Source organism: Patagioenas fasciata, chromosome 3 (genome assembly GCF_037038585.1).
Source record: "Patagioenas fasciata isolate bPatFas1 chromosome 3, bPatFas1.hap1, whole genome shotgun sequence".
In the NCBI taxonomy this organism is placed as follows: Eukaryota; Metazoa; Chordata; class Aves; order Columbiformes; family Columbidae; genus Patagioenas; species Patagioenas fasciata.
The window spans coordinates 119,322,836-119,338,122 of record NC_092522.1 but is presented as its reverse complement, the minus strand read 5'-3'; the positions used below and the strand labels follow the sequence as shown (position 1 = coordinate 119,338,122).

Below are 15,287 nucleotides of genomic sequence, written 5' to 3'. Positions count from 1 at the left end.
AGTCCTGCACCTGGGGAGGAATGACCCCATGTGCCAGGCTGGGGGCCACCTGGATGGAAAGAAGCTTTGCAGATCTGGGGTCCTGTTGGACACCATGTTGAACATGAGTTAGAAATGTGCCTTTGCATTCAATACCACCATGAGCTGCGTTAGGAAGAACGTTGGCAGCAGGTCAAGGGAGGTGATCACCCCCTCTGCTCTGAGCTGGAGAGACCCATCAGAGTGCTGGGTCCAGTTGTAGGCTCCCCAGAGCTAAAGAGACATGAACAGACTGGAGTGAACGCAGTGAAGGGCCAAGAAGTTCATAAAGGGGCTGGAGCATCTGTCATTTGAGGATAAGCTGAGACAGCTAGGACAGTTCAGCCTGAAGAAGGCTCAGGGGGATCTTACCAGTGTGCACGAACGACTGGAAGCAGAGTGTGAAGCGGATGGAGCCAGGCTCTTTCCAGTGGTGCCCAGTGAAAAAGCAAGAGTCAGTGTGCACAAATGCAGAAAATTCCACTTAAAATTATTTTTTTCATTGTGATGGGAGCCAGACACTGGAACAGGTTTCCCAGAGAGGCTGGGAAGTCCTGGGAGACGTTCAAAATCCAGTTGGATGCAGTCCTGAGAACCTGCTCTAGGTGAACCTGCTTTGAGCAGAGTGTTGGACTAGCCAGCCTCCAGGTCCCTTCTAACCTCAACTGTTTATGTTGTCATTTGTAGGGGGGTTTTGTTTGTTTGTTTGTTTGTTTTTTTGTGGTTTTGGTTGGTTGATTGTTGTCTTCCCTTTCCCTCTCCTCTCCTCTCCTCTCCTCTCCTCTCCTCTCCTCTCCTCTCCTCTCCTCTCCTCTCCTCTCCTCTCCTCTCCTCTCCTCTCCTCTCCTCTCCTCTCCTCTCCTCTCCTCTCCTCTCCTCTCCTCTCCTTTCCTCTCCTCTCCTCCCCTCTCCCTCTCCCTCTCCTTTCCTCTTTCTTCCCTTTTTTGTTTTTGGGATTTTTTCTTCTTTTGCTCTGGCTCTTTGTCCAAATCTCTTCTTCTGCCCCATCCCAGGACCTGATCCTCAGGTCCAGACTCCTTGGTTGAACAAGCCCTGCTCAGACTTTCCAGCTCTCCATCTGATATGTTTGTTTCACAGACAGGCATCCAATTGTAAAACACATCTTACATTTCTCCCTTTACCACCTCCACACATGCATTTCCTTTTTAATCCATCTCAGCCTTTCTGGCTCTGCCCCTAAAACTGTTTCCCATGTCCTTCCTCCCGAACCCAGCTTTGTTTCATTCTCTTCATATCTGTGCTCCCAAATCTCACTAGAATAAAACCACACTGATGTCTGAGTAACAGAAGGACCTGGACTGTGCTTGAACTTGTCGTCATGCATATTTTTATAATATTTCAGAGGTTACTAACCCAGCGGTCCCATCCAGTCACCAGCTTTACGTGTTTTACTAGGAGAAGGATATAGCTCATCATTACTGTATTTTCTAACACTGAGCCATGGGACCACCACACTGTTTGTACGGTGCACAATTTGTACAGTGCTTTGTATGAACATGATTATTCCATTTAAAGTGCCTTGTACAAACACAGTTTAACTCCCTTCTTATACAGGAATAGGTGCACAGACAGGACACTTCGTACTTGTGCAGACAGGCAGTACAGTAGAAGTAGCATAGCAGAAATACACCTGATAGTAGGAAGTTAAGAGCTGTGAAAAACAGAATTATGGCCTTGATTAAAACAGTTGTGCTGAAATATATTGAGATGTTACCTACATTAGTCAGAGGTGCAGAAGAACAAACCTAAAATGGCAACTGTGACAAGTAGGATGTGGATCTCCATTTCGCGAACTGTCTGGAAGAAACAGATATATCACTTTTAACTTTGATATTACTACACTTCTGTGTTAGAAGAGAAATAAAAGCCTGTAATATTGGAGTATATTTACATTATACGCACACCTTGAGTTGTGAGTTTAAAGTGACCTATGCCACAATGGTATGGGGTTTATTTTAAGGAGGGATCTAGTTGTTGTCTTTCACCCCTTAACGTGTGGGTTTTGAGAAGACAGAGCAAGACCGTTCCCAGAGATGTACATCTAAGCACTGAGAGGCAATGCACATAAGACACAACAGGGAAAATTCTGACTGAATATAAGGAAAAAGCGCTCACAGAGCGGTTAAGCTCTGGAGGAGGCCGTGGTTGCGCAATCCCCATCCTTGGAGGTCTTCAGATGGTCACCAAACAAGCCCCTGGACACCGTGATGTAACTCTGAAGCTCTCCCTGCTCTGAGTATTGTACTAGATGACCTCTAGAGGTCCTCTCCACCCTAAATTACTTTACGAATTGATGATATACAGGCTGATATATAGTGGCACAAGCTGATGCAAACCCAGAAAATAGCTATGGAGGGAGGCACCAAAGCACTAACAGCAGATCGCATAAACTGCCTAGAGTGAGGCTCTGAACCGCTTGTACCCTCAGTGCAACCAGGCATGTTTGCATTCAATTGCAATATGCCTTCTTTCCATTTTAATCAGGGTTTTGTCAGTGCTTTGTCCCGTTACTGCATGAGTTCTAACAAATTCTAACCCAAAGAAGGATCCAATTTAAAACTGGTTCCTGGTGACTGACAGGATAAATTCATCTCACTTTAGCTGAATATTTCACCTGCAGTGATCCCTTCATTTGTTTGAAATGTTGTGACCTGGACTGCACACCAAAATGTTAATCAGTCAGACACGGGGATGGGGGGTGTTCTGGGATAAGTTTCTGTGACCTTATAAAAACCTCAAATCCTCAGCATGAGGATTAGTGATTAATGGCTAATGATTAACTTAGTGATTCAGCTGAGTCTTAATGATAAATGAAAAGCTTCTCTTGAACAGCGCATGCCTTTTTTTTTTTTTTCATTATGAGAAACTAAATATGCCTCCATTAATTTGGGAGAAATGAGGACAATTAGGAACAGAATTAAGAGGGCTTCAGCATTCAGCCAGGAAAAGCTTTAAACTTTTCACATTTGGGCAGAGATCAGCTTCTGTATTCTCTGGTTTGCATGTCCCTTCCTCACACTGCACTGCTCTGTGCCCAATTCCCATGAGATGTGAATTGCTAACTAGGAGAACTAACTCAGAAGTTAGTTCTCCAGCTCTGCATGTAGCTCTTGATAATGCAGCTTTAATTAAATCAGCTCTGGATCAATTTATACACCTTGGGGGCCTGTGCAGCCGTCTGGCATGGGGATGCAGACTGGGGCTCTTGAGGCATTGCCATCAACGACAGCACCCATAAAGCAGACAGAGCCCACGTGTTCTCATAATCTTGAGATCTCATTAATTATACATATATATATATTAATGTAGATAACTGGCAAAATTGCGCATTGACTGTACCTGCACTGCCGGTTTCCTGGCAGAGGGCAGCGTTGGTGACAGACTACATTTCCCAGGAGGCTGTTGCGCAGGAGTCTATCGTGTCACTGCACAAGGACCTCGCAGCTCTGCAGAAGGCACTTGGATTGCTGCAGTTCCCGGTGCTGGCGCTGGAGAAACATGACCTTCAGCAATTTGTCTTCTCAACGACCCAGAACAGAGCTGAGTTAGGGGCTGCTTTTCTCCAGACCCTCACAGGGTGGCTGGTTTTAGCCTTGTTTCATGTTAGACGCTAGATGTCACCTGCAGAAGAAGAGAAGAGCTTACCTCTTCCAGAGAGATGGCCCCGAGCCAGCAAATTCGCTCTGTCAGCCTGTGCAGCGGCTGTGGCAGAACTAGGTACATCTCACCGTCATTTTCTGAGAGGGAAGGGGGTCAAAATTTACTTACGGGGGGCATGGGGAGCTTTGGCCTCCAGATGCCTCATTCCTCGGTGCTTGCTCCACTATTAGCTCCACTCTGATCATAGTGACTTTTCAATAATTTAAGCCTTGCAAGTCTTTTTTTACCACCTCACTGTGGCTGGAGGGAGGGGTTTTTCAGGTTGAAATCTTTGCCTCCAAGACCAAAGGGCTGCAGTGACAACAGAGCAGTTGTGACTAATTTAAGCTTTGCACTTGCTGGGTTTCTGGAAGAAGACTAAAGAGGCAGGACTATCTGTTGCCTAAATTAGTAGCAAGGGGCTGACGTCTTCGGGAATTTGCTTTTCATAGTTGAAGCAGGTTATCAAAGGATAATCAAATTTTACGTTTCTGGTTATGGTTGAGAAGTCTGTATAAACGTAGTAAGCTGCTTGCTGAAATGCAGGTAACTGGTAACCTGGTAACTGCATAGCACTGCTTTGTGATCAGTAACTTATTTGGAATATTTCTCATCATATTCTATATAATTTCTACAAGCTCTTACAGGCAAATCTGTTGCATTGCTCTCATGATTTGTAACTTGGCAATCTTTGCTACTCTTTAAACATGAAGACCAAACTTAGTTCATGAACAGACTGTAAATCTGCTGAGGCTTTGACTGCATTTCCCTTGTACCTCTGAGTCCTGCACTGGAAGGACCCTGTAGCACGGCGTGTCGCAGAGGTATTGAACCAAAGACAATCCCGCTCCTGGGGACTCATCGCCTGAGATGGGCTGGGAAGATCCATCACCCACTGACACTCCTGCCCTGGAAGTGAAATTAGGGGCAGCAAATATGTACCCATACTGTTTCAGGAGCAGTCCTGGAATGCTGAGATCGAGGTGGACCACGTTCCCTGGCCACCACTGAGAGAAATGACAGGCTAAACTTGCTTTTCGTCTCTGCATCAGCAAAGCAACTCTGGCATGTTTTCAGGAGGTTTGTAAGGCAGATGTTCACCTGCATGAGTGTCTGTATTACATGGCAGTCACCGTGGGGTGGCTCCTGACTCTGTAATGTGTGCTGCCACCATGCTGGGCAGAACTGGAGAGGCAATACTCTCAGTAAGAGATTTGACTGACGTTTATTCAAGGGGAATAACTGGAACAGGATTTTTAACCCAGAGTCTCTTGGAAAGTAGGTGTATTGCATAACTAATCTGCAAAAAATAAATGAGGGAGAAAGACTTGGTGTTTGATGGGAACATATTTGAGTTACTCATGCCCAGAGCTGCTTCTAACAGATCTGGATGCGACTCTCCTGTTCTCCACAGACCGCCTGCACCCCGCTGGATACAGTCCCTGCAGCCCACTGATGCTCACATAGACCCCACCGGGTCACAGACATGACCAGCATGTAGGTCTCCCCACAGCTGCACCCGAGTCACGTTTGCTCCTTGCTCTTTCCCTGCAGTGACATTTCCTCTGGATCTCACGAAAACCCGACTGCAGGTCCAAGGCGAAGCTGCCGTTCATTGCGATGGAGCTGCCGCTGGTCGGGTGGTCCCTTACCGCGGGATGCTGCGCACGGCGGCTGGCATCGTGCAAGAGGAGGGATTCCGAAAGCTCTGGCAAGGAGCCACACCAGCCGTCTACCGCCACATAGGTGATTATCCGCTCATGACGGGACAAGTTTGGGTCCTGCCTTCTGTGGCCAACAGCCTTTTGAAGTGAGCTTGTCATATCTTCTTAGACTTTAAATATATCTGTGAGGATTTTTCAGTCCACCCTGCAATCCCACTTTTAAATATATGGGATTCTGGCTCAATATCCTCTCTTGCCCATGCCCTCGCCACCTTAATCTGGCTTCTAGGACAACAAAATATCACAGTATCACAGTATCACACTATGTTTGGGATTGGAAGGGACCTCAAAAGATCATCCAGTCCAATCCCCCTGCTGGAGCAGGAACGCCTAGGTGAGGTTGCACAGGAAGGTGTCCAGGCGGGTTTTGAATGTCTCCAGGGAAGGAGACTCCACAACCTCCCTGGGCAGCCTGTTCCAGTGCTCTGTCACCCTCACTAAGAAGAAGTTCTTTCTCAAATTTAAGTGGAACCTCTTGTGTTCTGTGGTCTCTGCAGGAAGGTCTTCAGCGCATGCAGGCACAGAATCCTCAGAACAATAAAAATCTTTTATTTAAGGGAAGTGGGCTGGGAAAAAAAAAAAGATAAGGTTGCAAGCACTAGAATGAAGAAATGCATTAACGGTTTGGCCACAAGTAACAGCTTTCTGTGCTTTATTTGGAAATAGGGTGACAGCAACAAACCTCAAAAGCGCTTGTGGGAGGTTTTGTGCTTGGCACCGGGTAGGAGGGAAGCAATGCGGTCACATCTCCTTAGCGTGTGGGCATAAGCTGTGCTGCATCCTGGCTCAGATGGAGAGATCCTCTGATGCTGAAAGGTTCTGGCTCTGGCTGTGCTACCAGGCAGCCCCCTCACTGTCCCCATTTTGATCACAAACGTCAGAGCAGGGACCAGCTGGCCTAGGCAAGCTCTGGAGTGTTTTCCAGCCAATCTCTTGATCTCTCTATCACAGAGTGACCTCCAGAAATGACAGATCCAAGAATCATCTCCTGCTTTTGTTTTCCACAGTGTACTCTGGCGTTCGGATGGTTGTGTACGAACATCTCCGTGACTCCGTGCTTGGCAGGGCTGAGGATGAAAGCTTTCCTTTGTGGTAATGTTGTGTATTTATGCTTTTGCCTGTTTGGGGACTGTCTTTACTGTAGGAGTCCCAAAGCCATAAAAATCTGTCTTTTTTTCATGGCTCATCTACCCTAAAAAGAGTAAAAATAAAGTAGGGGTTTAAGCGCTGTTACAGACTTTCTAATTTTAATTTCAGGGCAGTAACTTTTCAATCAGATAGGAACAGGACTAAGAAATACTGAAATGAGTTTCTTAGAGGCATAAATAGGACCGTGATTACTCTAATAAGGATACTCGATGGAAAGAGATGATAAACTGCATAGATAGGAGCAGCTGTCCTGGGCTGGCAGGAATTCGCCTGGATGAGAGCAGAGGCCGGGCAGCTTTCCCGTGACTCAAGGTCTGTGATGCAGTGGCAGCTTTTTTATTTCCACGTGGGCCACAGGCTGTCAGGAAGCACAAGTGACTGTACAGCTGCGACAGATGTTGGAGAAGCCATTGCACAAACCTGACACCAGCATAACTGCGACTAATCCTACTGCTGCCTGGGTAATGCAAACCAGAGGTTCAGCTGGGCCAAACTGGACTTGCAGCTTGTGCCCTGCTCAGCTCTGAGCTCACCCCAGAGCTCCAATAGCTCCACACAGAATGAGGACACATTTCCAAAGGTATGATGGATATCTCATATATCCTCTGGAGCTCTGGAGAAGTGAGGGGTGGTACATCTCAGATTCCCAGCTGCTGAAAGGATGGGTCCCATTAGGTCAAGGATGTCAAACTCATTTTCACCAAGGGGCCACGTCAGCCTCACAGCTGCCTTCCAAGGGCCGAATGTAATTTTAGGACTGTATAAATGTAGGAGTAGTTACACTTATACAGTCCTAAAATTACATTCGTCCCTTGGAAGGCAACCACGGGGCTGACGTGGCCCCTGGTGAAAACAAGTTTGACACCCAGCACTAGGTGTTGTGTGGCAGCCATACAGCAACGCTTTGCTGTTTTGCTCCTTGCCATACTGCCTGGGTAAGAAATTATTATGCCACTGGATTATAAGTAGAGAGTGTAAGGGGAATAGGATTCTAGTTGTGTATGCTAGTGAGAGATGGGAATTTCCTGGCTACTAAAGAGGTGGATTGTGAAGAAAAAGACACCATTCTGTTCATTTATGTATGACAAATGTCAGCCTTAGTTAAACCTGTGCATCCTTGCTGAGGAGACAAGTGATCCCTATAGAAAGCAAAACCAAAGACTCTGTTTTGCAAATTTAATCCAGCAACAGTTAAATTTCCCTTTTTTGACACTGCAAGTGGCATACAGCCATGGAATTAACTCTTTGCCTGTGGGGAATGAAGCAGATTTTTCTGTACGTTCTGCAAAATTTGGTAATTTCTAATTCTCAAATCCTTATAGTTAAAATGCCAGTCATATATTTTTATCATCATATACTGTATCATATCCAATCAGGCATTTTGCTCCAAAATAAAATCTTGGGTGAAAAATGTAATTGTTTTAAAGACAGCATTTATAAAATCTAATGCAGATAAAGCATATGTCGTGCCTGATGCTACAGAAGGGGGAGTAGGGATAATACTGGAAGTTCTGGTTCTACTAAAATAAGTAGAACCAGAAAATTAACAAAACTTATCTAGTAGCAATGGGAGATCAATAAAAGTTTTATATATCAGTGAGCAGCTTACAGTTTCAGATCAGCATTCAGTTATTATAATGTATGGAGCACCATTCCTTACTTGTGTACCTTGCCATCCTGCCTTTAAACCTTAAACGACAAGCATAGTGTAACCTGGAGAAGAAGCAGAGCATCTTGGTGACATACGATAACTTGATATTTTTTCCCTAGATAAGTCTTAGCCCCTTCTTAAAATTGACAGAAGTATTACTGACTACCTTAACTACCTGCAGTCTCCACATTACCTTAACACTGCCTGTTAGCATAAGGAATAACCATTTACACTTGTTTCACCTGGGTCCCACTGCTGAACTCTTCAGCTCAGGCACTGCAATTTGTACATTTTCAATGTATTTTGAAGCACATTTTTTTTCCCTGTCTGGCAGGAAAGCTGTAGTTGGAGGCATGTCTGCAGGTGCCATCGGACAGTTTTTCGCCAGCCCGACTGATCTGGTGAAGGTGCAGATGCAGATGGAAGGAAAAAGGAAGCTGGAAGGAAAGCCGCTACGGTCGGTTCCTTCTGAAGCTGGCGTGCTCTTCCTGCTAATGACCACTCTTTGGCCCAGGGTGTGGTTGTGGCTTTCTGAAGGGGAGCGGGAAGAAAGGATGGGGGGAAATGGCTCATGCTGGATGCAGAAGCGCAGGGAAGGGTTGGTTTGCCTGCAGATAGCAGGGCTCAAGATGCTCCTGCAGATACCAGGACATGCTGCTCTTTGCATTCAAAACTGCTGGCATCCTTTGGTGTCTTGTACATTTAGCATCGCATCCCAGCTGTGGGTCGTCTGTCATTAGTGACCAGATTGCTGCTTACCAGGGCAACCAGTACGTTTGGTAAAATATCATGGTGTGAAGTCAAAGATGGATCAAAAAATGGATCCAGAGAGCCAGATCCTCGCAGATATAAATTACCATTCCTATGTGAGGACCTGAGGCAGCACAGTGCTGAAATATGCAAAGACTTCCCCATAGCTGGGTTCTCTATTTATGAGCTGCATATTGATTTCAGGTTTCGAGGAGTACACCATGCATTTATGAAGATCCTGTCTGAAGGAGGAATACGGGGGCTTTGGGCTGGATGGGTGCCAAATGTCCAGAGAGCTGCTCTGGTGAACATGGGAGGTAAATGTGATAACTTGGACTGTAGCACTTAAGGCTGCATCTAAGCTTTAAGGAAAGTTCACTTGCTTCCTTGGTCTGAATTTCTTGGTTATCTACACTGTGGACTTGTTTGGAGCACACCGCAGGTGACTTCTGCCTTGAGCAATTTGTTCCTGTCAAAATCAAGTTGCTTAAAAATCAGTTTGTGCCTGACCCTGAGGGATGGTGGGCTGGGAGCTGCAGGATCCCATGGGCAGCAAAGCAGGGACCTCACCGGCCACAACCCAGCTCCCAGTGCCCAGGCAAGGTGAGTGGGGCAGAAGACAGGGAAGGAAGGCAGGTTTCACCAAGATCCAGATCCTCAAGAAAGTATGTAGTGATAAGGCAAGTCTGAGGCCAAGCCAGCATCAGGGCTCGTGAGGGTCAGACACAGCCCAGTGATCACCAGAAGGTCTGTGGTGATAAAACAGGTCCTAGGTTGAGTCTATGGGTCACTGTCCAGATCAACAAGGTCCACAGCCCAGGCACAGTGTGATGGAGCACACAGAATCACAGAATGTTAGGGATTGGAAGGGACCTCAAAAGATCATCCAGTCCGATCCCCCTGCCAGAGCAGGAACACCCAGATGAGGTTACACAGGAAGGCATCCAGGCAGGGACACACCTAGAGTGGAGTCCAGGCAGAGACTGTAGCTTATAGGGTCAATCACAGAATGGTTGGGGTTGGAAGGGACTTCTGGAGATCATCCAGTCCAACCCATCTGCTAAAGCAGGTTCACCAGAGCAGATAGCACAGGAATGTGTCCAGGCAGGTTTGAATGTCTCCAGAGAAGGAGACTTCAAACACAAGCCTGAGTACTCAGCTGATTCAAGAAGCACTCACTCTTTCCACATAGAGATAGAGCTTTTCTGTGTTTCTCCAAAATGGCTAGGATACGTTGGATGGTCCTTGCTCTCCTTCCTCAGGTTCTGTTCGTAAAGTAAGGAGGGAGACGTCTTCAGGAGCGAAAGACACTGCCTTCAAGTTCTCACCATAAATACTTGCTTTGTGGTTGGCACATAATGTAGCAGTGCCTTGTCAACTTTTTCTTTCGGACATTTGATTTTCTTTGGCATGATGGCTACTAATATCTAGGTCATTCAACACAGGGTTATGTTAGCAGAATGATAAAAAAAGGCTTGAAGGTAGGAAATGAGAGGTGGTGCAAGTTTCCACCTTGCTAAGCAGCAGTAAAGGAATCACTGGGTGGATAAGTATTTGCAGCAGGAGCTGTTACATGAGCTCTATAGAATGACTAAGGTGTGTCTCTCCATACCTAATGTTAACTTGCAGTCTCAGCATGTAAACTTAAACACGCAAACTCTTTTACAAGTGGAGAACAATCTCTACGGGGTACATTTGCACTGTAAATCACTATAAATTGTTGGGAGGGTTATCCTGGTTAGTTGGCTGAGATCTTAAGTTTTAAGGTCAGGACACTGGAAATGTAACCTAGATCTGGTGTTAACTTTCTGTTAACTGTCTTTCATTCAGATTGTCCAGACACCATGACTCACGTCTGCTTTCAGAAGAATATGATGTAACTTCCATAACATCATCTACTTTTTTGTCTAATGTTTCTAGCATTTTTATAATGCTTGCACAGAGGAAGGAGAGGTAGAACTCTCCTTATTGTGATGTTTCTAGGTTTAGCTAATGAGTTATTTTGCAGAATTTTCCATTTGCAAGCCATATTATCATCTGTAGGGTAAATCAGAGAAGGCAGTCCAACCCCTGCCATGAGCAGGGACATCTTCACCCAGATCAGGTTGCTCAGAGCCCCATCCAGCCTGGCCTGGGATGTCTCCAGGGATGGGGCATCCACCACCTCTCTGGGCAACCTGAGACAGTGTTTCATCACCCGCAGTGTAACAAATTTCTTCCTCATGTCTGGCCTGAATCTCCCCTCCTTTAGTTTAAAACCATCACCCCTGTCCTGTTGTAACAGGCCCTGCTAAAAAGTCTGTCCTTATCTTTCTTATCAGCCCCTTTAAGTATAGAAAGGCCACAGTAAGGTCTCCCTGGAGCCTTCTCTTCTCCAGGCTGAACAACTCCAACTCTCTCAGCCTGTCTTCCCAGCAGAGCTGTTCCAGCCCTCTGATCATCTTGATGGTCTCCTCTGGACCCTCCATGTCAGTAATGAACAGCACAGACACCATTTACTTGTGACAATGTTTTTTCTCATTGTCCTTTTTACAGATCTGACCACTTATGACTCAGTCAAACACTTTTTGCTTCTGAACACACCGCTTGTGGACAACAGTGTGACTCACAGTATTGCCAGGTGCTGTATTCCCTGATTACCCCTTTTACTCTGTGGAGCATTTACAGACTCACTGTCTTGATCTTTTCTGTGCCAGCAGAAGCCACCAGAAGCCACCAGTCTTTGGTGGTGATACTGCTGATAAAATGCACCTTTATAAAGAGTTATTTTTTACAAAATACACAAGAGAAAGGATGTAACCATTGCTGCAAAACTGCCCTCAACAGAAGTGCCTTGCTGATGCATTTAAACGCCTCAGCTCTGACCTGTGAGAGTGCAGGAATTGTCACTTTTCTAGAACTGCTGCTATTTTATCTAATCTAGTTTTAAGTTTAGCAAACAGTAAGAATGAACAATATAACTCCTGCAAAACAACCTCTTTTACTCTCCTGAATTACGAAGAAATACGCTTTATATAAGCAATATCATAAATTGCTTATTGTGAGGCCTTTCTCCCTGCCTCAGAGCTGCATATAGCGGTGATGGCAGCTGGTGTTGGGCAAGACCAACACCAGCAAGCCTTCTCCCAAATCAAGTTTATGTTAAGTAATGAGGCATTACTCATGATTTTATGATAGTTGGTTTAATATGCCTTTATTATTAGAGCTAGAATCACGATGCTTAAATTGTGAGAAATCTTAGTTTCTTCTTTAAGTGTCTGTTGCTGTTGACAGTGGCTGCTCCGGCCTGGTAGCTGCTGTTCTGGGAACTCCTGCTGACGTGGTCAAAACTCGGATAATGAACCAGCCAAGAGATAAGCAGGGAAGGTACAGACACTTCGGAGAGTGACTTCTCAGTACAAAATTGACACCCTGAGTCTCCTGATTTCAAAGTGCTAAGTCTCTAATTTGCTCTTCACCTTCCTGATGATCATTTTACTGATTTAGTAAATGTCTGGGGGCGTTGTTGTGATGGCCACCTAAGCACCCCCAGTTACACCAGGGAGCTTACAAAACAGCTCTTGCTTGTACAAATTTATCAGATACAGATTATTTTTCAGGGGGGATGAGATTTTTTTAACTGTGTATCTGTTATCCTAACACTATTTGTTCTCCTTGCACATTGCTAGAGGTTTGCTGTACAGGTCTTCCATGGACTGCTTGATTCAAAGTGTACAGGGCGAAGGGTTTATGTCCCTTTACAAAGGCTTTATACCAACCTGGATGCGGATGGTAAGTGCCTTTTAACTCTCTTTACAAGACAGTTGAACAATGTGGCTTTAAAATGTAAGTTCTTTGTCTGTCAAGACTTTTTGAAAACTATTTGATTTGTGCATCACAATTTATTTAACTGCAGTTAGCACAGCTGAATGTAGTGGATGACACAACTGCACTCAGTGTCACTGCCCCCACACAGCCTCTTGCACTTCTTTAATTTGGAAAATGCTGTCCTGCTTAATTGCTACTGATTTTCCTCACCTTTTCTAAAAAAATTAATTCCAGGTTACCTCCTTTCTCCCTTCCCCAAACTCCCCATTGTACCCTTCTTATTCCTAGCCCTGGACTCCCTTTGCATCCCTCACACTTTCATTCCTCCTTCTCTCCCGATCCCAGAATTACTTCATTACTGCTCCACCCTGGCTCTCACTTTTTCCCCTCTTGTATTTCTGTGTACAGCTGGGCAGTTCTAGCTGCACCTGTACACTTAAGCCAAGCAGCAGTTGGAGTCTGTGAACTGCAACTTGGCTGCTATATAAATATATACTGTTATACAAATATATACTGTTATATAAATGTTATTTTGGGCAAGGAACAATTTGCAATAGTCAGTTTGGATGTGACTACGTTTTATTTCTAAGGTTTTTTTAAAAGAAATTAGCACTATGGCTACATCTAGACTCTACCTGCTGGCTTCAAGGTCTTGACACTGTTTAAATTACCAGATTGAGCACTACGATCAAAGGCAAAAGCCTCCTTTCTCTAATTTAACCAAGTACAACAGTGGTGGAAGCCTTTGGTAAGAGCAATTACAGGGAGGTTCTGCTCAGCTGCTCAGTCTCTGTGTCCCTGAGCCAGAGCACAATCAATATTGATGGGGTTTTCACAAGTTTAATAGTAAGCTAAAAATTTCCATGGAGCATATGCCTACTTAGATTTCCTAAAGGCTTGCAATTTTGGGAATGTTTAGTGGGTGTTTCAGAGGAGGGTGAGAAGGTGTTTCCTAAGCACAAGGCAGCCTTTTGCCAAATACCAATCTGCTGCTGAAAAATAAATAAAATAGAGCATCTCAACTACACATGTGCAGGATATAAATTTTATGCAAGGAGAACCATGTCCTTTTCTGATTAAGGTTTTAGAAGAAGTAAACTCTTTTAAAAAAATTTTAAAGCATTCAGCCTGAAATAGCCTCCCAAGCATAAAACATTTCAGGTTAAACAGTTATCAGTTGGCAAGCTGAAAAAAACCAGTTTTGGGTGTCTTGTGAAGGACTGGGTAGCCTTAACCATATGCAACGCTACAATTTTTGAGTGAAAGACATAATATGAGATTAAGAATCTGATTTTTAAGTGGAGACAGTTTAATCTAATGGGTTTATTCATTGGGTCACTTCTGGTTTAAGCTTCTAACTTCTATGTTTGCTTTCATAGGCTCCTTGGTCACTAGTATTCTGGCTCACGTATGAACAAATCAGAAGGATCTGCGGAGTTAGTTCTTTTTAAAATTGTGAAACCACTTCAATATTCCCAAAGCAAAGAAGAATCGGAAAGCTGAACCCTCAATCCACAAGGCATCACCACCCCACAGGGAACTAATTCATTTAGGAGACTGGCAGAATTGCACATATGGGTTGCTGTCTGAAATCAAGTCCTTACTGGTTAGCAGTAGCCATGACTTACGGATACTCTTTGCTTGGCAGACTGCTATATGAATTCAAGTTAACCACAAGATAAAATGGTCACAATAATACTGCAACAGGCAGCCAGCATCAGCTTTATGGAACAATAAACAAAGGTAAAAAGAAATGTACTAAGCAAGTAGAACATAATACTGTTCGCTTGTTTGATAATGGAGATGGTTCCTATTGTTAAGCACACAAGCAGGTTGAACAATACAGCACTGAACATCGATGTTTACAAATATCTCAAGGTGGGTGTCAAGAGGATGGACCAGACTCCTTTCAGTGGTGCCCAAGGACAGGATGAGGAGCAACGGGCACAGACTGAAGCACAGGAGGTTCCATCTGAACATGAAGAAAAACTTCTTTATTTTGAGAGTGCCAGAGCCCTGGAACAGGTTGCCCAGAGAGGTTGTGGAGTCTCCTTCTCTGGAGACATTCAAACCCACCTGAACATGTTCCTGTGCACTCTTCTCTAGTGAACCTGCTTTAGCAGGTGAGTTGGACTAGATGATGTCCAGAGGTCCCTCCCAATCCCAACCATTCTGTGATCTTCTGTGGTTAAGCAGTCTATAAAATTATTTGAAAATTTTTGTTATTATTACATTTGCACACACATAAAGAACTACGTTGCATTAGCCTGATGCCTCAGCAAACCAAACCTCTAGCCCTAGGAACTGAAAAAGATTAAAGCAGTTTACCTGATTTCAAATTTGCTTTGCACAAAAGGTGGAAGGGGTTGTTTCTGTTATTTACCAGAGACTGCCTGACCTCTTCACTCAACCATTTGAATAATACCCATGAGTGAAATGCAGTCCTGTGCCCAGGAAATCAAAAGCCTATTTCACTCTGTCCCTCTTGAAGGGCTCATAAAACACTCTCAAAGAACAAGTAGTTCAGC

General features: G+C 44.7%; 1 protein-coding gene across 1 annotated transcript; it reads left to right on the top strand.

The window, feature by feature from the left end:
* The first annotated feature begins 3,483 nt into the window (after window positions 1-3,483).
* SLC25A27 (solute carrier family 25 member 27) lies at window positions 3,484-15,287 on the top strand. Its single transcript, XM_065835222.2, has 9 exons — window positions 3,484-3,756; window positions 5,233-5,424; window positions 6,410-6,494; window positions 8,537-8,659; window positions 9,157-9,269; window positions 11,488-11,572; window positions 12,226-12,318; window positions 12,621-12,723; window positions 14,139-15,287. The coding sequence occupies exons 1-9, from the start codon at window positions 3,654-3,656 to the stop codon at window positions 14,208-14,210; spliced, it is 969 nt and encodes a 322-aa protein (XP_065691294.1). The 5' UTR covers window positions 3,484-3,653; the 3' UTR covers window positions 14,211-15,287.